The sequence below is a fragment of the Planococcus citri genome, chromosome 5 (genome assembly GCF_950023065.1).
Source record: "Planococcus citri chromosome 5, ihPlaCitr1.1, whole genome shotgun sequence".
Classification (NCBI taxonomy): Eukaryota; Metazoa; Arthropoda; class Insecta; order Hemiptera; family Pseudococcidae; genus Planococcus; species Planococcus citri.
Window position 1 is genome coordinate 58,013,924 of NC_088681.1, and position 27,733 is coordinate 58,041,656.

Sequence of the window (27,733 nt, forward strand, 5' to 3'; positions counted from 1 at the left end):
GCGTAGCAACGAGTGTTGTTGAAGAAACTGAAAAACACTAAGCACGTAAAAAGGTGTCTTATGGGTAGCGTAATACGCATCACATCAGACACCTTTCTAAATAACGCGGGGCGCTGAATTCTCCATAGCGATTTTAATAGGGTTCCCCATGGTGGGGGAACCCTAAAAATGACAAAATTTTCAAAAAATAAAAATTTACCGCTCAAATTTAATAACTCAAATAACTGTAACCGTAACCAAACGAAATGAAAATATGAAAATTATTTTTTATTTTTTGATCATTCCATCTGGTAACACTGCGGTTTGTAAACTTCGAAAAAATTTTATCTCCGGTGATAGATCGTCTCAAAAAATGAAAAATTCTCAGTCAAAACGTTGATTATGTAAATAATTTTGAAATTTTCTTGAAAATGAAAGTGTGAATATCTTTTTCGAAGACTCTGCCATGCATTAATGTGTCTCACAAGCGGTCTATAATCGTCTTCCTCTTATCAGTCAGTACTGAAAGTCAGAAACACTTCGCCGAATAACACATTTGAGTAAGTTAACTTAAAATGTAGATATTTATTTATTAAAATATTTCAGTCGCATTGAAATTCTAAACATTTTTGTTCAATTTATAGGTAGTTACTCCAGTGCCTTACAAAAATTCACGATCCATCTGCAATCTGGATTTTTAGGAATGATAACTCTATGTTAGTGTGCCAACGTTTCGATACCGGTTTCAATTCAAACGAACCGATATTCCTGAAGAAACATCGTACAGAACATTGTCATTGTGTAAGAATTGAATTTCACTCATCGTCAATTTGCTCCTTCGAATGTGTTTCAAATTCCTTTAAAGAGCATCGTTATTTTTTAGATATGAATCACAGAACATACAAAGCTGCTTTTACTAGAAACATTTTCATCGAATGTACTTCTGTTTGGGAAAAATCCAGCAATTGATCGTCGATTTATGTCGAATCAGTAATCGGAAATAGAAGGAGAAATCAACTATTCTAAATACTTCCACATTAATAAAGTACTTATCATTATTTTTCTTCGTTTACCAATGAAATTTGTATATGTAAATCCACTCAAAATTCTAATCACGAACCACTCCACAGATTGTGATCGTTTCAAACCCCAGCAACCGTTTCGTTCCACGCACCATGTCCGAAGACACCAAAAACGGATCCGACTCATCGTCTCAAGACAAAGAAAACATCTTGAAACTAACCGAACAACAGCAAAACTTCATCGACGAATGTGAAAAACTCTTCGCTAACCGATACACCGACGAAGATGCAGAATACAAGAGTATTTCAGAAAGTAGTATCGGAGATCCACCCATACTCGATCCATGGTACGGTAAACCGAAAAGAAATTTCAATTGGTCGGGACGACGAGACGATAGACGTAGAGATGACCATTTTAGAAACGATCGTCGCGACGATAGACGTGGTGACAGGTATAGGAATTTCGATGATAACAGACGACGTGATGGATACAGAAACGATAGACGAGATGGATATCATAATCGTGACGATGGACGGTATAGAAATAGGTATCAGAATAACTATCGTGATCACAGACAGTATTAAAAAATTCGCCGGTAGATATCTTCGGAATGAGCATCGTGATAATAGACAGCTTTAAGGAATTTGCCAACATTATTGTCGGTGTACCTTATTTATTTGACCTAAATGGTTCGATTTGTTTGAAATTTCTGAATTTTTGATATTTATTTTTTTTTGCGGTGGAAGAAATAATAATTGTTGTGTGTGATTAATTGTAATGTATTTTCGTCGATCCCGAATTCATCATTTTTTCTTATGTGATTGTGTATTTTTCGATTTTCGTTTATTTATGATTTTTTTTTTCGCGTAAAAAGTATAATTTGTGTCTTATACTTAATAAAACGTTACATGTCAAGGTTTATTAAGTGATCGTCGTGTATTTTTTCATGGTCCAATTGTATAATTATTATAATATTTATTAAAATGGAAGTATTTTTCAAGGTTACGTGTTATTATTATTACTTATTCGAATTTAGTGTTCGATCAAAAATTGATGTCATTGCGATTATTCGCTGAGCGTTTTTTAATTATTTCTACAATACGAAACTGCAACGAGAATATTTTTATTTCTGTATTAAAAATGAATGCAGAAAGTACCTACTAGATACTTGTACGAACAACGACACGAAATCGTAATCAATTTTCGTCAAGAGCTTCTTCGAATTGGCAAAAATGAATTTTTCCTTATTCACTCAGTCATCAGATGAATTTTTTTTATCGAGATACGATAGAAACCGGACCAGCTGATTACGTAAGTTGAAATAACCTCTGCATCATATGGTTAATCCCCAGTAAATTCCGATTCACGATTGTTAATTTACCATCACCGCCGCCGGTCACGTAATTTAATATTTTTATGCGGATTTGCCACACGATGGATATCTCTATTGCGATTTCTACGTAATGTTTTCAAGAATGATGAATTGATGCGGCAGTTTCTTGCGAAATTTCATCAAAATTTATGCATTAAGACGAAGATGTTCTTTAAACTTAAATTTTTATAATTCTGCCTAATCAAAGAGTTCACCATCGTTTGTGAAAATTTTTATTTTGCAACCGGTTGAACCGGTGCCTAATTTTTCGTCTCGGAGTATCTAAAAGAGAAAAAACTGATTAGCTATACATAATTATCATGAAGGCTCAGCATTTTTCTACGCAGAATCCATCTTTGCCTCCCCTCTCCGCAAAACTACACGTGCCACAGAAGTCCATAGGCCTTGTAATTTCGATTTTTGGCCGAACCTACGAATAAAAAATTTAAACATTAGCTTTTAAAACAGTGAAATAAAAATGATTCTCAGAACATACGAGTATCAGGCGTCAAAAATTCATTGAGCCCACAGGCAGTTTTTTGGGCCCCAATTAAAAGATTGCCCAAAAATGGTCGAAAAATGTGATTAGACAGCTGTAAATTTTTCGGCAACTTTTTGATAATTTGGGCTCAAAGTATATCCTCAAAGTCAAAAAAAAAAAGAAAAATACACGAAAAATTCAGTTTTCCATAGTCGGAGAGCACGCATAAGGATCTATTGCACCCCTCCCCCGACGATCCTCCGGGACAACTTTTTTCTTAAAGGGGGAGTCCTAAGGAACATTTCTAGCCCTTGTCCTCAAAAAAAGGTGGCCCTACTTACAAAATGACGGCCATTTTGATTGACAGGTCAGCCGAAATCGCAGATTTTGCATTCCAACATGAGAAATAGCATACAATTTTTTAAACCGCAGAAAGGTAGATCGAAGCAGTAGGCAAAAATTCATCACCTGTCAAAATTTCAAGTGGTAAAGGGCTTTTTTCGATTTTTGGTGAGTTTAAAAATCAAATTTTGGCCAAAATGTGAGAAAAAAATCAAAATTTTACCAAATTGACCTAGGAAGCTGAAATTTGGGATATACTCTATTTTCGACCTGCCAAATCGATTGGAAACTGTTTCAAACCGTTTTGAGCAGTTCTGGAGCCTCCAGCTGATTTTTGAAACTCGAAATTCCCACAAAACTTCATCAAATAATGGAGATGGAAAGCCGAAATTTACTCTGCAAACTAATTTCAATACGCTACGAAGTCGACTGCAGGTAAATTTCAAGTCGTTTTGGAACCTCCAGCAATTTTTTGAAAATTACTGGAGCCTCCAGTAAATTTTTGAAACTGAAAATTTCCACAAAATTTCATCAAAATGGAGATGGAAAGCTGAAATTAACTATATGCACTCCAATTTTAACACTATCTAAAGACGACTTCAGGTGGGTTCAAGTCATTTTGGTGCTTCCAGCGACTTTTTGAAAATTACTGGAGCCTCCAGTAGATTTTTGAAAGTTGAAATTTTCTCAAAATTTTATTAAATGAAGTTAGCAAACCGAAATTTACTCTGCAAACTAATTTCAATACAATATGAAGTCGACTGCGTGGTGATCTCAAGTGGTTTTGAAGCTTCCAGCTACTTTTTGGAAATTTCAATTCTCCTAAAGACGCCATAAAACCTTTCAAAAATTCACTGGAGATTCCAGAACTGCTCAAAACGGTTTGAAACAGTTTCCAATCGATTTGGCAGGTCGAAAATAAGGTATATCCCAAATTTCAGCTTTCTTGGTCAATTTGGTAAAATTTTGATTTTTTTCCCTCATTTTCGGCCAAAATTTGATTTTTGAAAATCCACTAAAAATCGAAAAAGGCAATTTACCACCACTTAAAATTTTCATAGGTGATGAATTTTTGCATTTTTTGCCTGCTCATTCGATTCACCTTTGTACGGTTTAAAAAAATGTATGCTAGTCTCCTGGAGCCTCCAACAGATTTTTGAAACTCGAAATTACCACAAATTTCATCAAATGGAGTTGGATAGGCGAAATTTATTCTGCAAACTAATTTCATTACCCTACGAAGTCGACTGCAGGTGGATTTCAAGTTGTTTTGGAGCCTCCAGCAACTTTTTGAAAATTCCTGAAGCCTCCAGCAGATTTTTGAAACTTTAAATTTTCACAAAATTTCATCAAATGGAGATGGAAAGCTGAAATTTACTCTACACTCCAATTTTAACACCCTCTGAAGACAACTTCAGGTGGGTTCAAGTCATTTTGGAGCTTCCAACGACTTTTTGAAAATTACTGGAGCCTCAAGCAGTTGGTAGCGTATTGAAATTAGTTTGCAGAATAAATTTCGACTTTCCATCCCCATTTTGATGAAATTTTGGGAAAATTTAAAGTTTCAAAAATCTGCTGGAGGCTCCAGGAATTTTCAAAAAGTTGCTGAAGGCTCCAAAACGACTTGAAATTTACCTGCAGTACTTCGTAGCGAAATTGAAATTAATTTGCAGAATTTCAGCTTTCCAACTCCATTTTGATGAAATTTTGATGGAAATTTCGAGTTTCAACAATCTGCTGGAGGCTCCAGAACTGCTCAAAACGGTTTGAAACAGTTTCAAATCGATTTGGCAGGTTGAAAATAGGGTATATCCCAAATTTCAGCTTTTTTGATCGATTTGGTAAAATTTTGATTTTTTCCCTCATTTTTGGCTTAAATTTGATTTTTAAAAATTCCCCAAAAATCTAAAAAGGTACTTAAGCACTTAAAATTTTGACAGGTGATAATTTTTTGCCTGATCTTTCGATCTATCTTTGTACGGTTTAAAAAATTTCGTGCAAGTCCTATGTTGGAACGCAAAACGTGCGATTTCGGCTGACCTGTCAATCAAAATGGCCGTCATTTTATAAGTAGGGCCACTTTTTTTTTGAGGACAAGGGCTAGTAATGTTCCTTAGGACTCCCCCTTTAAGAAAAAAGTTGTCCCGGAGGAACGACGGTTGGGGGTGCAATAGATCTTTATGCGGGCCCCTCGACTATATGCTCCAAATTTTGAGGGAAATTTGTTGAAATTCCTCTAGCTGAGATATTTTCAAGTTTTGTAGATATAAACCGGCAAAAAAGAATATACATTTAAAAAAAAATATCCCACATGTGAAATGTTAATGGAAATGGCCAATGGCCAATAGATTTCTGGAAGTTCCAACTTCTGAGGTCCCATAACGGATTTTGTGAGGAGTCCCACCCTCAACTCCAGACAAGGATGGAAAGCTAAAAGCTAAAAGCTTAATGTCGACGATTTTTGTTTTTTTTTTAAAGCCAAAAGCTAACAAAAGCTGTTGATTGAAAAGCTGAACCTAAAAGCTAGCCAAAAGCTTTATTTATTCAGCTTTCTTTGAGCTTTTTTTCAAATTCATTTGGTTCAGTTTCAGTTTGAGTTATTTTTCATTTTTCAGTTTTTACTTTCTCTTTTTTTCTGTTTTTTTTTTTTTTTTTTCGTTGTACTTGAAGTTGAAAGCCGAAAGCTAGGCATATGTTTGGACTCAGCCAAGACTGCCAGAAGCTAAAAGTTTACAAGCTTCATTTTTTTCCAAGCCAAACGTTTCATTTTTTTTTTGCTTTTTCAAAAGCTTTTTTGCAGATATGAATTCTCAAAAAATGAAAATTTTATTTTGATGCGATTTAATGAATTGAAAAAAAAGAAATTAATCCTTTTAATTAAGATTCTCCGCTATCATAAATTGTCAAATCAATGTAAGTAGGTAGAGGTACTAGGTAGGTACCTGATATAATTTTTAATTTTTTTTTTGTTCGTAAATTGATAATAAATCAGCTAAAAAGTTAATGTCAAAAGCTTAAAGCCAAAAGTTTAACGCTAAAAGCTTACTGAAATATAGCCGAAAGCTGTACCTATCTAAGGATAAAAAATATAAGGGAAGGCCATTGGAAACCGAAAGTGGTTTCCACTTTCCTATCAATTATTCACCATCATCATCTTCATCTCATTAAAAAAAAAAGAAAGATGAAAAGTTGAAAGCTGAGAGCCAAAGCTACTAAAAGCTAAAGGATTTTCGTAAACTAAAGGCCAGGCAGTCGTTAGAATTTAGAAAGCTTTACAAATTTGAAAAGCCTGAAGCTAAAGCTGAAGTTTTATAAATTTAATTTTCTAGAAACTTAACGTTGAAGCCAAAAGTTTCATCTTTCAGCTTTTCATCCTTGATTCCAAAATCATAAATAATATGATAGGCTGCATAAGCCTTATTTTTCCTTAATATTAAGGAAAATCACTAATCAGGGGCTAATTACATTACCTGATTAATTAATTAGGTAGGTATGATTTGTGAAGAAGATTGAACTGACATGAATGATTTTTTGTAGATACCTAATGGCTAATTGACAATATGAACAGAACAATATTTTGATCCAAATTCTTACGAGATTGAAGTATTATAGTATTAATATTAAATATTTCCTATCCCTTCCATAGTTCCATTTTCCGAAGAAAAATTCAATCCATAATTCACTCGAAAGTCGAAATTTGGAGTTCAGCTCCGAGAAATTCGCCTCTTATCACTAATCACGTATAAACTTCAACTTTCCACCACATGGTCACACTGATTCATCTCAACCAAAACAACGATTTATCAACGTTTCGCTGCAACACTTCTAATTTCATTCTACTCGTCGAGTCTTTCTTTGTCATCGAATGCAAGTTTATTCGTAAATTATTATTCAACGTACCTAATACGTGAAATAAAATGTGAACATCTTACCACTGTTAATTAACGCGATCGCAGTGTAACTTTTATACTAAAAAAAATGCTAAAACAAAACCCACCTCTGTTCAGCGATGACAAACCCATAACCGCAGTTTGTGTTATTGAAGATGCAGTCAAATGTCCTAAAGGATTCAAAGCAGTGAGTACTTCTAGTTTTAATTAATCCGTTAACTTTACTCGTGAAGTGAACACCCACTCATTCGACATACTTTTGCTCTCATCTTGAATATATTGTTACAGATCACCAAGTCGTACGATGCTGACCAGCCTGCCGATTTAGGCAAAGATACCTCGTTCTTCGCCAAAAAAGCCACCAGATATTTATGCATATCAAAAACCGAAAGTATTGCCGATTATGTTTTAGAAGATTTAAGAATAATTAACGAAAAAGATCTGCCTCCAGAAGGCTACGGTCTTATACCCAGAACAATGGATAGCGGTGAGTTCATGAGTTGCTATTGGTGTTTTCATGTGTGTGAAATGTGAATCTACGTATCACCTCTACAGTATGTTCGGAAATATGTCACAAATATTGTTTACGTTCGTTGACATTCGTAGTAAACAATACTTCCTATTTCGTAGTTGTACGTTTAAACTAGGTTTGTGTTCCATTCATCGATTGTTTAGTCGAATTTTCGTTCAACTCGGTGAGAATTGTTGGCATGTGAAAGTATACCTATCTATACGAGTATGTGTCACCGGACGAACGAACGTGAACGTGATCAAATGTACATAATTATCAATATGAGAATTCCACTGACGTCGATGATGCGTTAATTATCTAATTGTCACGTAATAGAAGCCAGTATGACTATAGCATCGCGATATCAATTCCACAATTCGATCATCCATCCCTTCGATAGCCTCATTGTACAATATCTGTGTACTTTTTTCGTACCAAAAAAACCGAAACAATACGGTCTATTGATCGCATAATGTCGTGAATTAATTTTACACCGGTTTGATTTTGTTGCCTGTTCATTGTTGTAGGTATATCTACTGGCTGATTCTAGTAATTATTTCAATAACCTCGAATTTCGTTGGTCGATTTTCAATATCACTTTTGATCGAGTCTTTCTTCACGCTAAATAGGTTTCGTATACTGATCGGAGTTTCCTCTTCGGTGTTCGATGATATCATCGTTTTTATTTTTCTACGAATTCGGTATTCGATTCATTTTGTTATCATTATTCGTAACGATATGCACTTCTTCGAACAAATAAGATTGTTAATGAATGTACGAGAATCCATTATTAAAAATACTCGTACAAACGACGAAACGATGACTTCAGTGGCAGCAGACTCGTGTACCTTGTTGAAATTTGTAGTAAATTTCAACGACGTACTTGTCCCCTTTTCAACTCGAAATCTACAAAAGAGCTCGCCGGGTACTTGACGATGAATAGATGTGGTACGTTACTTACTCTAAAATGCTGGCATGATTTTTTTTTTCAACTCATTTTTAAAGGAACCGTTAGATGATATTATTATGATAGTGTGTTTCGTAATGAATGTCTGCAGACGTTCGTCTATTTTACACACTCTCTCTCTTTTTCCATGCGTTAGATTTTAATTTAACGCCATTTAGCCAACAGAGTCTGGTGTCGTTGATTACCTGTCTAATGAAATATTTATATATACTTTTATAGATCAACGAAGCTGGCGTAAGAAGCAATTATGTTACAAGCTGTCGCGAAAAAATCTATGTCCCAAGTTCGTCGTCGATATTGTCATTTTGGTGAATAAAACCAAAGGAACTCCTCTAGGATTTGAGCTCGTTGGGTGAGTTGAGTATCCAATTATTCGTTTTGATTAGAGCGGAATGTAAATTAGTTACTATCGAGAATCTTACGAGTACTTGGAATATTATTTCAACTTTTCTCATTATTGATGATAAATCGACGAAATATTCACTATATAGAGATAAAAGTGATGCGAAAGTTTGATTAGGTATCCACCTGTATTTATTTGAGAGTCGAGATACGTGCTACGAGCTATTAAAGAATAATGATTACATTTTACGAAATTCGGTTTGCTCACGGAACCGTTCGTTTATTTAGGATTTATCGAATTAGATTAAAATGACTCATGGCATCATTTGGCTCAAATTTATTCTTTAATTTGATTATTTAGATGTCTACTCTCAGAAATCAGGAACTAATTTTTTTCAGTTTTCTATACCTATAATGAATAAATTTAATGTTTGTTTAAAAATTGATAAATTCCTATAAAATTCAGAGAATAACGATTTCCCTTCTCCTCCTCAAATTATCACCTTGCCCCAGTCAATATTGAATAGGTACTTGGAATTTTCAAAATCGAGCCAATGTGTTTGTAATACAAGTATGAAGTATCGATGATGAAATTGGGAAATTAAATCGAATGCATTTTTGTAGGAAGTAATCCAAAATAATAAAACTATCTAACTAACCACTTTTGGCTGGTTGGTAAATAATAGAGACTTGGCGAACGTAATAATTTCTTCTTGATAGAGAAGGGATAAAGAGAAGTAAAGATAGCTGATTTTGAACTTCAAAAAATATTTTATTTGGTGCCAAAAATCTCTTTCTAAATATTGTGCCAACTTATCAATTCTTCGGATTCCTTATTTATTCGAATCGTGTGTTTTTTTATGAAGACAGGTTACCTGTTTTTTACTATCATTGCAGAGTGTCTACTTATTTTTTAAAAAATGGAAAAATTTGAGAATATGTGTGGCAATTTGGCAATTTTTTCTCCAAAATTGGAGAATTTTTAAAATGTGAGCGTAAAACTTTGTAAAAAGACGAATATCGAGGAGTAATTTTGTCCTCATAGAAACTCATTTGAAGGGGAGGGGGGGGGGGTTAATGCCCGAAAACATTTTTGAAACCCGAGATAGTCGAGGCGACCGCATGAGGATCTATTGCACCCTACCCCCCTCCCCCGTCGATCATCCAGGACAACTTTTTTCTTAAAGGGGGAGTCCTAAGGAACATTTCTAGCCCTTGTACTTAGAAAAAAGTGGCCCTACTTACAAAATGGCGGCCATTTTGATTGACTGGTCAGCAGAAATCGCAGATTTTGCGTCCCAACATGGGACTTGCTCAAAATTTTTTAAACCGTACAAAGGTAGTAGTAGTAGTAGTAGTAGTAGTAGTAGTAATATTTATTCGATCTGTTACTTAAGTAACATTCAGAAAACACAGGTGAAGAGGGGTTTAAACCTCTAAGGTAGATCGAAAAATCAGGCAAAAATCTATCAGCTGTAAAAATTTCAAGTGCTGAAGCGCCTTTTTCGATTTTTGGTGAATTTTTGAAAATCAAATTTCAGCCAAAAATGAGGGAAAAAATCAAAATTTTACCAAATTGTTCAAGAAAGCTGAAATTAGGGATATACCCTATTTTCGACATGCCAAATTGATTGGAAACTGTTTCAAACGGTATTGAGCAGTTCTGAAGCCTCCAGTAGATTTTTGAAAATCGAAATTTCCACAAAATGTCATCAAATGGAGTTGGAAAGCCGAGATTTACCCTGCGAACTAATTTCATTACACCACGAAGTCAACTGCAGGTGGATTTCAAGTCGTTTCGGAGCCTCCAGCGACTTTTTAAAAAACCGAAAGCCGAAATTTACTCTGCGTCTGCACTTCAATTTTAACACCCTCTGAACAAGACTTCAAGTAGGTTCAAGTTATTTTGGAGCCTCCAGCGACATTTTGAAAATTACTGGAGTCTCCACCAGATTTTTGAAAATTGAAATTCCCACAACATTTTATCAAATAGAGTTAGCAAGGTGAAATTTACTTCACAAACTAATTTCAATACAATGTGAAGTCGACTGCATGGTGGTTTCAAATGGATTTGAAGTTTCCGGCTACTTTTGGAAATTTCAATTTTCCTAAAAACGCCATACAACCTTTCAAAATTGTCGCTGGAGGCTTCAAAACGACTTGAAATCCACCAGCAGTCGACTTTGTAGCGAATTGAAATTAGTTTGCTAAATTAATTTCGGCTTTCCATCTCCATTTAATGAAATTTTGAGGAAATTTCAAGTTTCAAAAATCTACTGGAGGCTCCAGTAATTTTCAAAAAGTCGCTGGAGGCTCCAAAGTGACTTGAAATCCACCTGCAGTTGACTTCGCAGCGTATTGAAATTAGTTTGCAGATTAAATTTCGGCTTTCCAACTCCATTTGATGAAATTTTGTGGGAATCTCGAGTTTCGAAAATCTGTTGGAGGCTCCAGTACTTTTCAAAAAGTTGCTGGAGGCTCCAAAATGACTTGAAATCCACCGGCAGTTAACTTCGTGGTGTATTGAAATTAATTCACGAGGTAAATTTCGGCTTTCCAACTCCATATTTTGATGAAATTTTGTGTGAATTTCGAGTTTCAAAAATCTGCTGGAGGCTCCAGAACTGCTCAAAACGGTTTGAAACAGTTTCTAATCGATTTGGCATGTCGATAATAGGGTATATCCCAAATTTCAGCTTTCTTAAACAATTTGGTAAAATTTTGATTTTTTCCCTCATTTTTGGCTCAAATTTGATTTTCAAAAATTCATAAAAAATCGAAAATGGCACTTTAGCACTTTAAGTTTTGACAGGTGATACATTTTTGCCTGATCTTTCGATCTACCTTTGTAAGGTTCAAAAAATTCCGTGCAAGTCCCATGTTGGAACGCAAATTCTGTGATTTCGGCTGACCTGTCAATCAAAATGGTCGAAAAAAGTTGCCCCGGAGGATCGAGGGGGGGGGGTGCACTAGATCCTTATGCGGGCTCCCAGACTAAGAGCATTCCTCCACGTAAAGAATTTTTTGCAATAAAAAATTGAAGAGAATATTTTCATCATCTTTTGGGGATACCTACGGATCATGGAACGTTCTCAGGAAGGGAGGGAAGTTGGATTCCCTGAAATTTTGAAAATCAGTATTTCCGCATTTTCCATTTTAGTGAAGAGGAGGAGGAGGGTAGGTATTGTGCTCCAATATTTTTGAGAACTATCAAAATAGCTGAGAAAGGGAGTCCGAATGTTTCCAAATTTTTTCAACATTTTTTGGAGTGACTTACAGATCATTTTAGAATTGAAAAAGTCAGTGTTGTAATAAGATGCTTAAAAACCAAGGAAGTTCTGATTTTTCAAATATGGACCTGGGGAAGTTGTTCATTTTTTGATATTTTAAGTTCGAAGAATAAATCAGCCAAAAAGCCATGCTTTTTGCAAAAGTTGTCCAAGTCTTGCTTTTTGCCCAAAATTGACCTAAAAGTGTCGCTTTTCGTGTCAGAAATTTTCAAAAAGTCTCGCCTTTTGAATAAAAAATTGAAAAAAGTGGGGTTATTTTCCAATAACAGGGTGTCTAACGGTCGTGAAAGTCATGAAAAAGTCATAAATTTTGGTAGACGGTCATGAAAGTCAAGAATTTTGCTCGAAGCACGCTTGAAATTTTTTTAAATTATCCATAATATGAAAAAAATGAAAAGTTTGTTCAAAAAATCAGAAAAATAAAAAAACTGAATTACCTACTTGCCTATAAATTTTAAAAAAAATTGCTCGCAGTTTCAAGTTATTCATTATTATTTTTTGGAGGGGGGGGGTGGTGGTATTTTTATGCGGTAAAAATGTGGTGAAAAATATGCCATGAAAAAGTCATAATTTTTTTGTCTGCGAGTTTTGTTAGACATTCTGAATAATAGCTAAACAGTCTTGCTTTTTACAAAAATTGTCGAAAGTTTTCACTTTTTTGCCAAAAAAAAAACTACATACCAAAAAGTCTCACTTCTTGCATCAAAATTTCTAAAAATTGTGATTTTCGCCAACAAATCCAAAACATCGCTTTTTTACCAACATTGTTCAAAAAGGTCGTCTTTTTATCAGAAATTGCTAAAAATAAGTCTCTCTTTTCTGCCAGAAATCGTCAAAAAGTCACACTGCTTTACTAAAAAATTTAAAATAAGTTCACTTTTTCGACAAAAATTGATAAAAGTATGAATGTTTACTAATAATTTTGCTGAAAAGCCTCGCTTAGGTATTGCTAAAGTTTTCAAAGTTTTACTTTTTGCCGAAAATTATCAAAAATTTCAACTTTTTTCCAAAAACTGCTACAAGTCTCATTTTACTCGCTTTTTTCCAAAATTGTCAAAAAGTCTCGTTTTTTTGTTGAAAATTGCTAAAAGTTGTGGACCAAAAATTTCGTTTTTTTTTTTTTCGGAAAAACTCCAAAAGTTTCGATTGAGTTTCATTATTTGATTTTATTTAATTGAAATGTTCTGTTTTTTTTTTTTGATACCTAATTTTATCTACTTATGTTGAAATTTTTTGCTCGTGTTTTGTAACTTTTTTGTTTTTTTTTTCAAGTGTTATGAGTTGTGATGTCAAATTTTTTTGGTTATCAAAGTTAATTTGTTTTGAAAAAAATTGATTTCAAGCCCTTCAAATAACACCGATAAATTTAGGGAAAATTTCAAATATTTTTTTCGGCATTTGCCCTCCCCCCTCCCTTTGCTCGGACTCAAACTATTAAAAATTTGAACATTTTTTTCATATGTGTTGGGGAAGAATTCAAACTTGACAAAAATTAGTTTTGAACTTTTCTAGTGGCCTAAAAGCAGTGATATCCAAGTACTAAAGATACATATCAAGAGCCCACCTAAACTGAAAATTGAAATTTAAAAAAAGGAATAATGTACTTGAAAACCTGAATTCAATCTGGGTGAAGTTGAAGGGGCAAAAGATCAAACGTTAACAAAAAATTTGAAATTTCCCCTACGTTTTATGGAGGTTATTTGGCCATAATTTTTCGCTAGCCTCATCAACTTTCGAAAAAACTTGGTTGAAATTTTTTTTCAAATTTTCATTAGAATTTGCTCCATTTATGCAGAAAAATTGAGTGTAGGGGGGGGGGAGAGAAACTCTTGAATTTTATGGTGGTCAAATACTTGAGCAATTTGAAGGTAAAATTAAGTAATCAATTGTGGAAAATGTCCCAGTTCAAAATTTTCTCAAATGTGAATCACTTAGTTTCAACCACCTACTCGTAGATACATTTCGCAATGAATTTCCATCAAAATACCCTCCAATTTTCAACTATTTTTCTCCAAAAAAATTGTATTTTTTCACTGACCAGTGACCACAAGAATTTATGAAAACTTCTAGGAGACGTGAGTCATTTGCCTTCTCTCGGTAACACGTCGATTTGTGTTTGAATTTGTAGACGAGTAGAAGAAAGAAGCAGGTTAGAGTAATTAAACGACCATTTATTTAACTTCGGACTCGTTATTCACGACTTTTTTTCCTCCATCGTCGCAGCCATTTATGACCTCTTAGCTTCCCTTTTGCCTCCTCCGCACGTAAATTTCTCATCGTTTACCCGAACAATTGGCCATTTGGTTATTCTCATCGTACGAATATAATCACGTTTGTTTACATTTTTTCATACTCTGGGCGACCATTTGGTAAATACTTTTCATATCTCGATGCCTTAAATGCGTACTTAATATGACCGGAAAGGATGGCTTTGGAATATTAATTTCCTCTATTATTCGTTGATGAAGTTGATTCGCAGTGTTGATAATTAAAAGCAACATAAATTGTCGTCGTGTTAGAAATATATCTTGGGTCGTCGCATCGTCGTCGTCGGGTTTCCTTTTGTACCCGATATGTATTGCACAAGTTGATAAAATTAGATTTACGTATGTATCAGTATAATATGAAATCATATTTTTATCGACAGACTACAGAGTACTATGCAGAGCCTGTTCGAGTGGCTTTTTCGAGCATTACACTTCTTGGTGTCATGGTACTACACATACAAGTTGCGATCTAGTTATATGAGTCATGCTCTAACAGAAGGTCATCCTAGGTCGATGCTTTACCATCTCATGTGCTTATACTTAGAGGCTTAAAATAAGGAAAAGAAAAACACGTATGAACGAGAAAACAATTAACCGATTAATCTAGTCGTATGGGGTATGGGGGAGCGAGACTGTGACGAGGATCACGTTGATAAACTTTGTAATTCTGTATTGTTTGATTTTTTTTATGTTTGATACGAAATGAATTTCTTATCGTTGAATGTGTATGGCTAAAGCGTGAAGAATACGAGAAATGACGTCGTTATGGTGTTTTTTTTCCTTTTTTAGCTTAATTACCAGATAAGACTATTTATATTTGCGCGTATTACTTATTATAGGCTATAGAGGCTACAAAGTACGAATAATGTAATCGATTGTTGAAATTTCCATATGTTTCAGAGAATTAAATGGGTTCCTAATTTGTGTAAAATTGCAATCGACTGCACCTGTTGCTACCAATCATATTGGATCGTCGAGTGTAGGGTGAGTAAACTGTGGCCTCAAATAGTTATGTAGATTTAGTTTTGAAAAAATTATCGTCTGCATAATACAGTCTTATTGGAATAATTTTTTATGGTTTTTTCCAGCGTCACGAACGGATATCCAAAATTGAACGGTAATGTAGCTAATGTGAATGGCCTAATGTCCAAATGTGATATAAGCGGTAGCAAACAGAACGATAACCACGATTATGAAAATTTAATAATCAAACCAACTCGTCCTGCTCCAAGTATCCCAAATTCAAATTCAGCCAATCAATGCGCTTCCAATGCGTTTTGTCAAGGTGAGATTACGATTGATTAATAAGGGAGATCTAGGGATTGTAAAGTTACCAAAAACTTTTTGTCACTTTTTGAAAATTTTGATTTCCAATCCAAAGTTTCTTTTTTTTGAAAATTTTCAAGAATTTAATTCTTGCTAATCTTGACGTGATTTCTTGCAGAAAAAGGAAAAAATGTTGATATTAATTTTTAGAAGTGTGAACTTGAAAAATCATTCACAATTTTTGCCATTTTTTCCTTTTTATTTCACAAATTGGCTAAAAGACTAGTTTTTTTGCCAGGAATTGCCAAAAATGTCCTCGCATTGACTAAAATTGCAAAAAAAAAAATGAAAATAATAGTGAGTCTAATTGAGGCCACTAGAATCAAAAGTGTACTTCTCCATTTTTGAACTTTTTGAGAAAAACGCAAAAAACCTCCCTAGCATTCATCGTAACATAAAATACCGAGGTAATACGTCTAATATTTTCTTACCAACATGCCGATAGTGACCTGCATGTTTGTTTTACCCTACACGTTGCCATAAGAGTTCCTGAGCCGCTTCAAGTTTGGAGAAGTGCAGTTTTGTCTCCAACCTTACACTTAATATATCTTTGTAGCACATTTCATCAAAATTTTTTTAGCAATACAGTGCTAAACGTTCAGGAAATCTTGTAAAGTTTAAGAAATTGAAATAATACTGCATTTTTAGACCATTAATTTGGAAATTGAAATAATTTTCCTTTTTTTTCAAAGTAAAAAAAATTAATTTTTATTAATAAAAATGAAAGGTGTTTTTTGCGGGAAGGGTCCTCACTTGATGAATTTATTCAATTTCAAGCATAATTTCAAGGCATAACACTAGTGTTTCATTCGAAATCCGCCAGGTTCGTTTGAAAACTCGACTTCTCCATTAAAAAAGTAGAGTTTTGATTCTAACCCCTAACTTTACACGCTGTTTTACCATACTTCCTTGACCGAAATTCAAATTTTGACATTTTCATCAGATGCGGGACATGTTGTAGTATACCAAACCATGCTTAACTCATTTTCGAAAAAAAGTGGAGAAGTAGGCATTTGATTCTATAGGCCTCAATTTTTTGCTAACAATAGTCCAAGAGACTTGCTTTTTGCCAACATTTTCAACGACTTGCTTCAAGGCAAAAATTGCCAAAAAGTCCACTTTTTGATTAAAAATTCCAGTAAGCAATACAATCACTGTTTGCAAAAAATTCTTAGCAACTTTCGTTTTTTTGAAAAGATTTCCAAAAAGACATTTTTATCCGAAAATTGTCCAAAAGCCTTGCATTTTGTGAAAAATTAAAAAAAAGTATCACTTTTTGTTGAAAATGATAAAAATTTTCACTTTTTTGGAAACATTTCCAAAAAGTCATTTCCATTTAGAAATTATCAAAAAGCCTTGTTTTTCGTAAAAATTGCTAAAAATTGCCAAAAAGTCTCACTTTTCTGTTGAAATATGTTGAAAATTTTCACTTTTTTAAAAACATTTCCATAAAGTCATTTTTATTAAAAAATTGTTCAAAAGTCTTGCTTTTTGAGAAAAATTGCCAAAAAGTTTCGTTTTATCGCAATAAAATTGCAAAAAAGGTCTCATTTTTTCGACAAAAACTGCAGTCACCTTTTTCGCTAAAAGTTGCAAAAAAAGGCTTGTTTTTTTGCTAAAATTTGCATCAGTTCTGCTTTTGGTCAAATATTTTCAAAAATTTCTCACTCTTTCTCCACAGTTTTCCAATTGGCTTCACTTTTTTGCCAGAAATAGCTTAGAAGTCTCTCTTTCTAACAAAAAATTGCTAAAAAGCCCTATCTTTTTCTAAAATTATCACGTTAATTGCTCGAAACTTTTTGGCTTTTTTGCAAAAAAATTCTCAAACAGTCTCGCTTTTCTTTGTCAAAAATTGACGAAGTTTCTGACCCTTATTGTTAGCAATAAATTTTCGACGTTTTGCTTTTTGTCGTAAAAATTGCTAAAAATGCTAAATTTTTTCGAAAAAGTCTCTTTTTTTCGTCAGTAGATAATTGTCAAAAAATTATTGTTGTTTTGTAAGAACTATCCAAGTCTTCCTTTTGACCGAAAGTTCTCATTTTTTTTTTGCCAAAATGTATTGAAAAACTGTGTATTTTGTGAAAATTGTCAACGTCTTCCCTTTTCTGCCAAGTTCTTCTGAGTCTCACTTTTTTTGCCAAAAGTTGCTTAAATCTCGCTTTTTTGCCAAAAATTTGCCAAAAATTATCACTTTTCTGCTGAAAATAGCCTAAAATTCTTGCTGTGTAAATTTATCACCACACTCCAAAATAATCCATGTTTTTTTTTTTTTTTTTTTTTTTTTTTTTGATAGAAATGTAAAGTTTTTTTAATAGTTCCTTAAATGAGGGGGGGGGGTATGTGGAAGAATAATTAATAATGGATTTTGTATTTATTAAGCAGAATTATTGCTTTTCAATTTTTTTTTTCAAATTTATATTTTTCTTGGAACTACTTGACTTGGTTTTTCATTCATGAGTGAAATGTGATTTTAAAATAATCTTTTCGTATTTTGGATGTGATTTACTTACGTATTTATGTGTTCCTTTTTTTTTTTTTTTTTTGCAGGATTACAAGGAGTACCATTTGTATTGAATACTCGTCTAGAATTTAGTTCGAAATCACTACTTGTAAGTATATTTTTATTGAAATTGGAGATGAAAAAGAATTTGAAAAAAACTCACATGAATAATCCTAAATTTTTGAAGAATTTATATTATACGAGTTTGGGTATTGATTTGAGTGATGAGAAATTAAGAATTGAGTTGATAATTTTTTTCCCTCTTTCCCATTTGTATAAATAATTTTTATGCAAAATTTGGTTGGTTGTGAAATTGAATTTTGAGATCAAATATTGACAATCTTTGATCCAGGGATTCATTTTGAATATTTAATTATTCGAAGACTAAAAAAATTATGCTTGGTCATTTCACAAAATTTGGAAGTATCAATTTTTAAAAGTATTTTTAATTGAAGTCAGTGGACTCTATTCTTAAATTTGTAGAAATTTCTCAGAAATTATTAAAAAAATAATAACTTTTACTTTCTAAAATATTGTCATCGATTAAAATAAAAGTGATTTTTTTTTTTATTATTCAAACAGGCAGAACAATTCAGACTTTCTCTCTTTATTTCTCAATTTTTTCTTTTTTTTGTGAACGATTTTGAAAAGAATTTGATTTTTTGGCTACAAAATACATACAACTGTATTAAAATTTACATTTTGGTTAAATTTTTGTTATGTGTAGATTTAGAAAAATGAATTCTTGAATTTATTTTGTATCTAATCTAATCCTGATTTTAGAGATAAATTGAAAAAAGGTCTTGAAAAAATTTATTTTTTCTCGTGACTCGTGATTTTTTATCAAAGATTCCAAATCAGAATCCAAATTTTTATTCAAATTCCAATAATTTTTGAATTTTTCATTTTTAGGACTAATTTTTTCACATTTCCGAGTCTCTAAATTTTGAAAATTTGTATATTTCTGTGTTATTGAAGTGTTCGGATCATTTCATTAGATTAGCTGCGATTTATCTCAAATACCTACCTTGGTATTTTTTGGTTTATTTAAATTTTGAAAAATTTTAAATTTTTATTGTTTGCAAATTCTGTTTCTCAAAGTTTTGTAATTTTTATTTTGGTTGATTAATACTTTCACAATTTTTTCTATTAATCGAAAAAAAGTTGTTTCATATTTTATTTTCATTTTTTTTTTTTTTTTCAAAGTGAGCCATTCTTTATTTTTGCTATTTTGTTAATTTCTAATCGAGGGGAATGAGATTGAAATCCAAATTTTTAAAAAAATTTATTGTGCAAAAATTCAAATTTTGACCTTATTTCCTCGATATTGTTTTGAAAATCCTGCTTGTTAGATGTTTGTAAAGATATGACCACCTTAAATCATGGATTTTTGGGCAAAAAAAAGGTTCTCGAATCATGCAAGATGAGTTTTTTTCACAATTTTACTAAAAAGTCATAAATATTTCAAGTTTTTTAATGTGATATCTATTTTTCAAAATGTTGATCAGTAAAAAAAGATAAAAAATGTATAGATAAATGAACGCAGCTTTGTATTTAATCGTTCGAACTGATAATTCGATAACATAAAACTATAATTTGAACGCTATCATTTTTTATCTCAAAATATGAAAGAATTAAAAAAATTAAAAATAGAAGATGAAAAATTTTCACTTTTTTCGATAATTTTAACTAAAAATAAATAAATCTCGGAAAATGTTTCATTAATTAGATAATAATAATTCGTATATTTCTGTGTCATTTTTTGATGTCATTCCAAATCTAGAATTTCAATTTTAAAAGTATTACTTTTTAGTTTTTTTCTAGATATTTTTTCTTGCAAATTTTCCTTCGAATGTTCGTTTCTCTCCAAAAAAAAAATCATCAGTATTTTTGCAGATCCGAATTCTCACAACATATCTAAAAAAATTCTTATAATTTCATATTTTATTTTTCAGGACTCTCTGCCATCGATCACGATCAAAACAAAAGAAGATATTGACAAAGAGGTGTGTAAAATCTCCATTCATTTTACAACCCTAATTAATTTTCTCAAATACATTTCTAATCTTTATTTTTCTTCTTCTTTTTACAGTACTTCTACGATTTCAAAGCCGAAAAAGAGCTGTGTATGTTTTAAAAAGCGACGAATCCCCGCCAATCCTGCATATCCAAGGAATCAATTCTTGTCATCGTTACGATTACGATTATAAACGAAATCACATTCTCGTGATTCAACGAATATTTCTCCTAATCTAAGACGATCGATCGATTTATTATTAAATTTACCCTCGGTAGTCGATCGTAATCATCTTATAAAATAAGTTATTTTTCATCGAGGTGCCAAATAGCTTTATATTCAAATTTTACTCGAACAATTTTGTCGCCCGGAGCTGACGTTGTAACGAGTGTTTCCACACGTGTAGTTCGTTTTCATGTTCCTCGATTTTGTTCACAACGAAAAACAAATTCTCTCTCTTTTTTTTCTCTCAATTTAAATTTGTTTTTCTAGACTTTTTTTTACGTGTAATTTCGTATCTGAATGTTCGTACAATTCGTGTATTTTTTGTTCTGTTTTTAGTTTAACCAATTTTTTTTTTCAATTTTTGGGACTGCGTTTTTTTGCATGACGTTTCAAAGCGCAATTTTTTTTTATTTTAATGTTTGTACCTTCGTAGACCGACCGGTACTTTTTAGTTTCGTGTGTGTGTGTGATCTTTTTCGATGGTTACGGATAAAAACAGTATTAATTGCTCACTTTATAAATATTTCACGCTTGCGAGGACGAGGAATTAATTGGACAGAGGCGAATTTGTGTTCGCAATTATGTAATGGACGTGTGTATGATGAAGATGAAATTATTCGCATCGTTTTACAATACGATACATTCTTCGTATGGGTTGAATGTCGACTGAGACTATCTAAAAACCGCTAGCTTTAAATATCTCGATGGTATTTTAAACGGATTTTCGAAGTAAAAATCGCTGCTTGATTCGTTGATTGAATTTTATCGTTGTTTTTTTTCCATTTTTTTTTTGTATGCAAAGTACCGGATTTACTTATTTACTTAGTTGTGTTTTTTTTACATCTTTGGTATTATCGATTTATAGATTTGTATGTTTCTCTCATCAGCCAATTATATCGTTTGCTTATGACGTGATATTTTGTATTTATTTGTATTATCTATACGATTATGTAATGATTAATAACGATGCCATTTTGTTATTTTTAATACCTATTAATTTATTTTCGAGCTTTTTTTTCTTTTTCGACGAATTTTCTTTTATATTTTATTTGCATTGTCTGCGCTACGCAAAATAGGCGTTTTTTTTTTACTATTTATTTTTAGCGGTATATTTATCCAGTCGTAAATGCCCATATTGATTAAGACTGCGATGTTAATTTCGAATTAAATAGAAATTTATTTGTATTACGTGTTTTTTTTTTGTTTGCCTCGCTCTACGAACTTGACAGTAATAAAGACGAATTACTCGGCGGATTTGAACGAATGAACGAATACGTTGTTTAGGTAGTGTTATTCAACATCGTACGATTTGTCTACGTAAAAATTTGTTAAAAATTAAATTGAACGCGGGTGTATTTTGATCCGAACAACCTTCACCAAGTGACCAATCGTAATGACCTTTTTTTTCTTCTTCTTCGAATAACTCGTTGGTTGAATAGAAGAAATAAATGCAGAAGCAGAGACGAGTTGGAGTTGGGTTCGTAGAGTAATATGGCTCGGAGAAGCATTGTTATCTAATGACGTGCCACTTTCGTTTAGTTTGCTGGGTTAAAATTACTACGACTACGACGATCTGTATTTACGCTACCTAGCTGTATACCGAAGGTTCATACTGGACTGGGTCAGATAACGGTGTCTGTATAAAACAAACTTACCACATACAGACTCGCAGACTGAGACTAGAGGAAATAGTTTACGATTCGTTATCAATATCAAAACCACCAAAATCCATTCTTCGTCAGGAATTTCTCTATCTTTAGTAATGTGTTGATCGATGAGTAATTTTTATTGACGATAAGTGTTTTTATAGACGTTGGAATCGATAAAGAGATAGGCAGCACAATAAAGATAATGCATCCTTGATAATTTTTTTATTTGATTATTTTACAAAATAAAACAGATACTAGGGTCGTTTTTAATAACGCATGTCTCGTTGCACTAAATTTTGAGCATTATTGTTTTCGATTCGAAATGAATTACGAAGGATTTTATATTGTTCGTTATTTAGGTTTAGGTTTAGGTAGGATACTTGTGACAAGAAATCCTTACAATGCTGTACTGTACCTATTCAATTCGTGCACAATCAATTTTCAAGGAAGTTTCTCAGGTGTGCAGTGAAAGTAACAATAGGATACACGACGATGGAGTATGGAAGGTGTATTTCGAAATATTTACTTATGTATTTATTCTTCGTTTAATTATTAATTTTAATGACGTTATGCAGCAAAAAAAAACGATTTGCGTTTCTAATTGACGAGGTTTTTTTTTCTTTTTTTTCTTCGGTGTGTTGTGTATTTTGTTACAGCAGGGAAGTGATTAAACGAGCCGACGAAGATCATTCAAGTTCCTCTTAAAATTTTAATTGATAATTACTGCAGGTTGTTTATTTTTCGCGTAATTAAAATATTATCAACTATCGATTTCGTAATTCGTAATTATATACGATAATTGATGAAAATTAAGTAATGAAAAATCTTGTTCGAGATAAACTTAACGGATTTTTCAAGAGAGTGTGTTTTTTTTTGGTGAATAAATTGAGAAGAAAATGAGAAGAGGGTGTTGAGGACTGAGAAGTTGCTTAGAAGCAAAAAAAGTTCGTGGTTTCCATCAAATTTAGTGGATACCTTCATTTTTTGGATGAAAAAGTCACTCAGAAATTTTTTAGCTCTGGAGGTGCTTCTGAAAAGGGAATTAGGATCCTCAAAAGGAGAACATTTTTTGAAAAAATTGTGGCTTTTTCACTCTATAGTCCTATGCAATCTGTTTTGGAAAAAATGGCTCAGTTTCTGAAGATAGTAGGTACCCATTTGAGATTCCGTGTCGACCTATAGTTCTTTTTGAGTAAATTTGTGCTTTGAAAATGTTTTCTTCTGAAATATTTCGCATTAATTAGGCCAAAAATATCGAAAGATATAATTTCTGAATCTGGAGAAAAATTTTGGAACGCAGTGGTGCCAATTTTGCAATCATTATTGCTAATTTTCGAAAAATTGAAAAAAATTGATAAATTTTGATTTTTTGAAATTGGAAATAATGACTTGAAAATTGATAACGCTGCATTTTGAAACATTTCACAGGTTTCAGAAAAGATATCATTCAATGTTTTGATACAATAAATGCGAAAAATTTGAGAGGAAAAATTTTTCAGATCACGAATTCACTCATAAAATTAGTGGTTTCCAATTTTTCAACCACTCACAAAAGAAAGGGAATGGAATCTCTCGAGGAGCCTGCTTCCGATTTAAACAGGGTCTCGATTTTTGAAAAAAAAAACATGATCTGGAGAAACACCCTTAATCAAAATTTCAGACGCCTAAATTGATTTTTCATAAATTTTTTAAAATTTTAAATTGACCATTTTTTCTATTTATGATTTTAAAAAAAAGTATTTCGGTATTCAGTAAAAATATGAAGCTAAATATCAACTCTCGTGAACCGAATTTCGCAATTTTGAGCCATTCTAGAACCTCCGGTGAGATTTTCGAGCTCTCGAGAAGTTTACAATTTCTCTAGAAGGCGTAGAAAGTTAATTTGAGCAGCTAAAAATTGAGTTGTGGCTCTTCTTCAATTTGTTTATAGGATTTTTTTCCACATACAAAAACTTTTCTGTTTGAAGGAAAATCATTGAAATTTACGCGAATGGCTATCTCTTTTCTAAAAGCAACCCCCCCCCTCCTTCCCTCTTCCAGAACCAAATACCACAATTTCGAGCCATTTCGGAGCTTTCGGTGTGATTTTCGCTTTCTTTAGAATTTTAAAATTTCTCCAAAAGATGTGGAAAATAGAAAACAATTGGGCAGCTAAAAATGTTGTGGCTTATTCTGCACTTGTAGTTATAAAGAATTTATGCCCATAATGGAGGTTCTTAGATAGGTATAGGGGTAGATACCTCAATTCGATGAAAATTTCCATACTCATTTTCAAAGGCTAGATACCTAAATGAATTTTCATAACTTTGAAAAAAATGCAAGCAAATGAAATTCAATAATTATTGCTGAAATATGGTGGCAAATTTCTGCTTGTTTAGATAATTTTTCAGAAATTGAAAATTTGTTCCCAATTTGAAATTGAATGCCTATTTTGGATATGAGAAAGGAGGAATAATGATGAACGGTCGTCTTGATTAGAGAATCGAAAGAGGACTCTAAAATACTCCACTAAGGAAATTTTCAGGTACTGAAATTCATTAGACAAAATAAATGTTTAAAAAATTCAAATTGGGCTTAGGTACTTTTCATTTTAAAAAAATCAAAATTTGATCAAATCAACATGAAAGGCTGAAATTTGATTTATAGGTACCTTTTTCGACCTCCTAAGTCGATCGATAATGGTTTCGGAGCGTTCTGGAACCTCCAGCAAATTTTCAAATTCCCCAGATTTTCGAGAAAAAAAAACGCTGTAAGTAATTTGTGATTCTATCGATGGATTCAGGCACATATTTTTTAAATTTGTTGATTCCGGTTTGAATTCATAATTTTATCCTTTGACCTACCTGGTCAATTTGTGGTGGTTTTGAACTATTCTGGAGCCTCCAGCTAATTTTTGAATTTTCCAGTTTTTGAAAAAATGCTGTTGTAGTGTGAAAATGAAATTCAGCACCTGTAAACTTGAATTTACCCATCAATTTGAGCACATACGTATTTTCAAAATCTTTTTGTCCCGCTTCAAATCCAAATTTTTTTCTAGCGAGTATTTTTGAAGAAAAAAGCTCCAAAATGGGTCAAAACTATGTACTTATCATTAGTCGACTTGGGAGATCAAGAACAAGATTTATAAACCAAATTGTAGGTTTTTTTTCGTGGACTCGTTCCTATAAACGATAAATTGTTCCTTTTTTTCAAGGATAAATTTCTAGAGAAAATTTCGGATTTGAATCGCCATAAAATGATTTTGAAAATATGTACTTACCTACGCGTATGTAACTGTAGGTGGCATTTTTTCAAAAATCAAAGAATCCGAAAAAGTGCTCGGCAAGTTATTTTCATCTGAAACTTCAATTTTTCTGATTTTTTTCAGCATTTATTTTTTATTTCAAAAGTTGAAGTTTCAAGATTTCTATAGTAATAAGGGAACCTCTTGAGGTGTCCACCCCGATTTGAACGGGACCGCGATTTTTGGAAAGAGCATAGTCTAAAATCCCCAAAACCAAATGTTCAGCTGCCCGAGTTCATCTTTCGACTTTTTAGCGAATTTTTAAAAATTCAAAATTGACTGTTTTTGGCGATTTATGCTTTTTTCAAAAAGTACGAACTTGATCAATAAAAATGGTCGAAATAAGTCCCAAAACTAATATTAATTACCCAAATCCAAATTTCACCATTTCCAGCCATTCTGGAGCCTCCAGCGCGATTTTTCAATTTCTCCAGAATTTTGAATTTGCTCCAGAAGGCGTGAATATGAAGTTGGGCAGCCAAAAATCGAGTTGTATATTACACTCGACCTGTTTAACGAGTTTATCCACATTTGAGCCGATTTTGAGAGTGACACCTCAAAAGTGGTTTTTTGAGGTGTCACTCTTGCTCCAAAACGGCTGGAAATGGTAGAATTTGCGCTCCGGGGTTGGTTCTTGAAGAAATACAGCGATTCGCACAAATTTCAAAAATTTCCACAGAAACGGGAAGCTTTTAATTTTTTGGATTTTTTAATTTTGAAAAAAGCTGGTCAAAAAACCACTCTTGAGGGGTCACTCCCAAAATCGGCTCAAATGTAGATAAACTCGTTAAACAGGTCGAGTGTAATACACAACTCGATTTTTAGCTACCCAGTTGCATATTCACGCCTTCTGGAGCAAATTCAAAATTCTGGAGAAATTGAAAAATCGCGCTGGAGGCTCCAGAATGGCTGGAAATTGTGAAGTTTTGATTTGGGGGGTTAGTTACGGACAAAATACAGCGATTCGCGTAAATTTCGAAAATTTCCACTCAAACGGAAAAATTTTGATTTTTTTGATTTTTTAATTTTGAAAAAAGCTGGTCAAAAAGCCACTTTTGAGGCGTCACTCTCAAAATTGGCTCAAATGTGGATAAACTTGTTAAACAGGTCGAGTGTAATACACAACTCGATTTTTAGCTGCCCAACTTCATATTCACGCATTCTGGAACAAATTCAAAATTCTGGAGAAATTGAAAAAATCGCGCTGGAGGCTCCAGAATGGCTGGAAATGGTGAAATTTGGATTTTGGTAATTAATAATACTTTTGGGACTTATTTTGACCATTTTTATTGATCATGTACGTACTGTTTAAAAAAAAGCATAAATCGCCAAAAACAGTCAATTTTTTGAATAATCAAAAATTCGCCAAAAATCGAAAAATGAACTTGGGCAGCTAAAAATTTGGTTTTGGGGGTTTTAGACTATGCCGTTTCCAAAAATTGCGGTCCCGTTCAAATCGAAGTGTGAAACCTCAAGAGATTCCCTTGTTGGTATCTACCTATGTTTAATTTATTTGCCCAACATTTAGGTATAGAAGCATGAAAACAAATCTTGAGAAATTCTTAACATTAAATCAAAAGAACAATTTTTGATATTTTGATGTCATCAGACTTTCAATATGATTTTACAATGTGAAAACATGGAAAACATTTTTATGAATTTTTGACATCCGACTTTCAGAAACTGAAAAAAATGACCAATTTCTATCATTTTTGTTGACATTGAATTAGGCTTAAAATATCTACATAGATATCAATATTCTGACCAACTTTTACAAACTTGAAAAAAAAAATTAATAAAGTTCCCAAAATTTTGTGGTGAAAATTTTAAAACAGCATTTTAGTAATATTTAATCAGACTTCTCTGTTCATTTGTAATGCCAAGCATTGAGTTAACATGAGCAAAAAACAAATCCATGATTTCAACTTTCTTTCACAAAGTGATTTTACACCCATTTTTTTTTTTTTTTTTTTTTTTAAATCAATTTGTACGTTTTTATTCATTTTTCCATAATTTATCTCGATTGATTTTCCAAAATTTGGATATTTTTGAACCATTATGAAATTTTAAATTTCAACTTTTCTAGTCGCATGCTCCTCCTTTTGTTTCTCAATTTTTTCTGGACCATTTGGAAGTTAAAATTCAAATTTTTAAGACAGTACAGCAAACTGATTTGTTCAAGTTTTTTGTACCATTTTTTAAATTCATATTTTCAGCGAAGGTAACTAATTTCGAAATTTTAGTGTACTACGAATATACTTTTTAAGAA

At 32.6% G+C, this 27,733-nt stretch overlaps 2 protein-coding genes across 3 annotated transcripts; both read left to right on the forward strand.

The window, feature by feature from the left end:
• Positions 1-297: 297 nt before the first annotated feature.
• LOC135847673 (uncharacterized protein ZC262.2-like) lies at positions 298-2,002 on the forward strand. 2 transcript variants are annotated; one of them, XM_065367329.1, is made up of 4 exons: positions 298-539; positions 624-780; positions 845-1,024; positions 1,110-2,002. In XM_065367329.1, exon 4 carries the CDS (start codon positions 1,155-1,157, stop codon positions 1,584-1,586), a length of 432 nt encoding a protein of 143 aa, XP_065223401.1. In that variant the 5' UTR covers positions 298-539; positions 624-780; positions 845-1,024; positions 1,110-1,154; the 3' UTR covers positions 1,587-2,002. The 2 variants fall into 2 exon arrangements, with proteins under 2 accessions (XP_065223401.1, XP_065223400.1); XM_065367328.1 differs by having other exon boundaries at positions 863-1,024.
• A 4,999-nt stretch (positions 2,003-7,001) lies between these two features.
• Positions 7,002-21,717, forward strand: Mvb12 (multivesicular body subunit 12-like Mvb12). The gene is made up of 8 exons (XM_065365613.1): positions 7,002-7,274; positions 7,376-7,574; positions 8,785-8,917; positions 15,365-15,448; positions 15,553-15,749; positions 18,338-18,399; positions 20,246-20,296; positions 20,383-21,717. Exons 1-8 carry the CDS (start codon positions 7,176-7,178, stop codon positions 20,425-20,427), a joined length of 870 nt encoding a protein of 289 aa, XP_065221685.1. The 5' UTR covers positions 7,002-7,175; the 3' UTR covers positions 20,428-21,717.
• Positions 21,718-27,733: the final 6,016 nt, after the last annotated feature.

Bases quoted from the DNA above. Each gene is read 5' to 3' on its own strand.
- LOC135847673 (XM_065367329.1), top strand. From the start codon at position 1,155: ATGTCCGAAGACACCAAAAACGGATCCGACTCATCGTCTCAAGACAAA.
- Mvb12 (XM_065365613.1), top strand. From the start codon at position 7,176: ATGCTAAAACAAAACCCACCTCTGTTCAGCGATGACAAACCCATAACC. The intron at 7,275-7,375 runs GTGAGTACTTCT...ATATTGTTACAG, and splicing joins GTCCTAAAGGATTCAAAGCA to ATCACCAAGTCGTACGATGC. The intron at 15,449-15,552 runs GTGAGTAAACTG...GGTTTTTTCCAG, and splicing joins ATTGGATCGTCGAGTGTAGG to CGTCACGAACGGATATCCAA.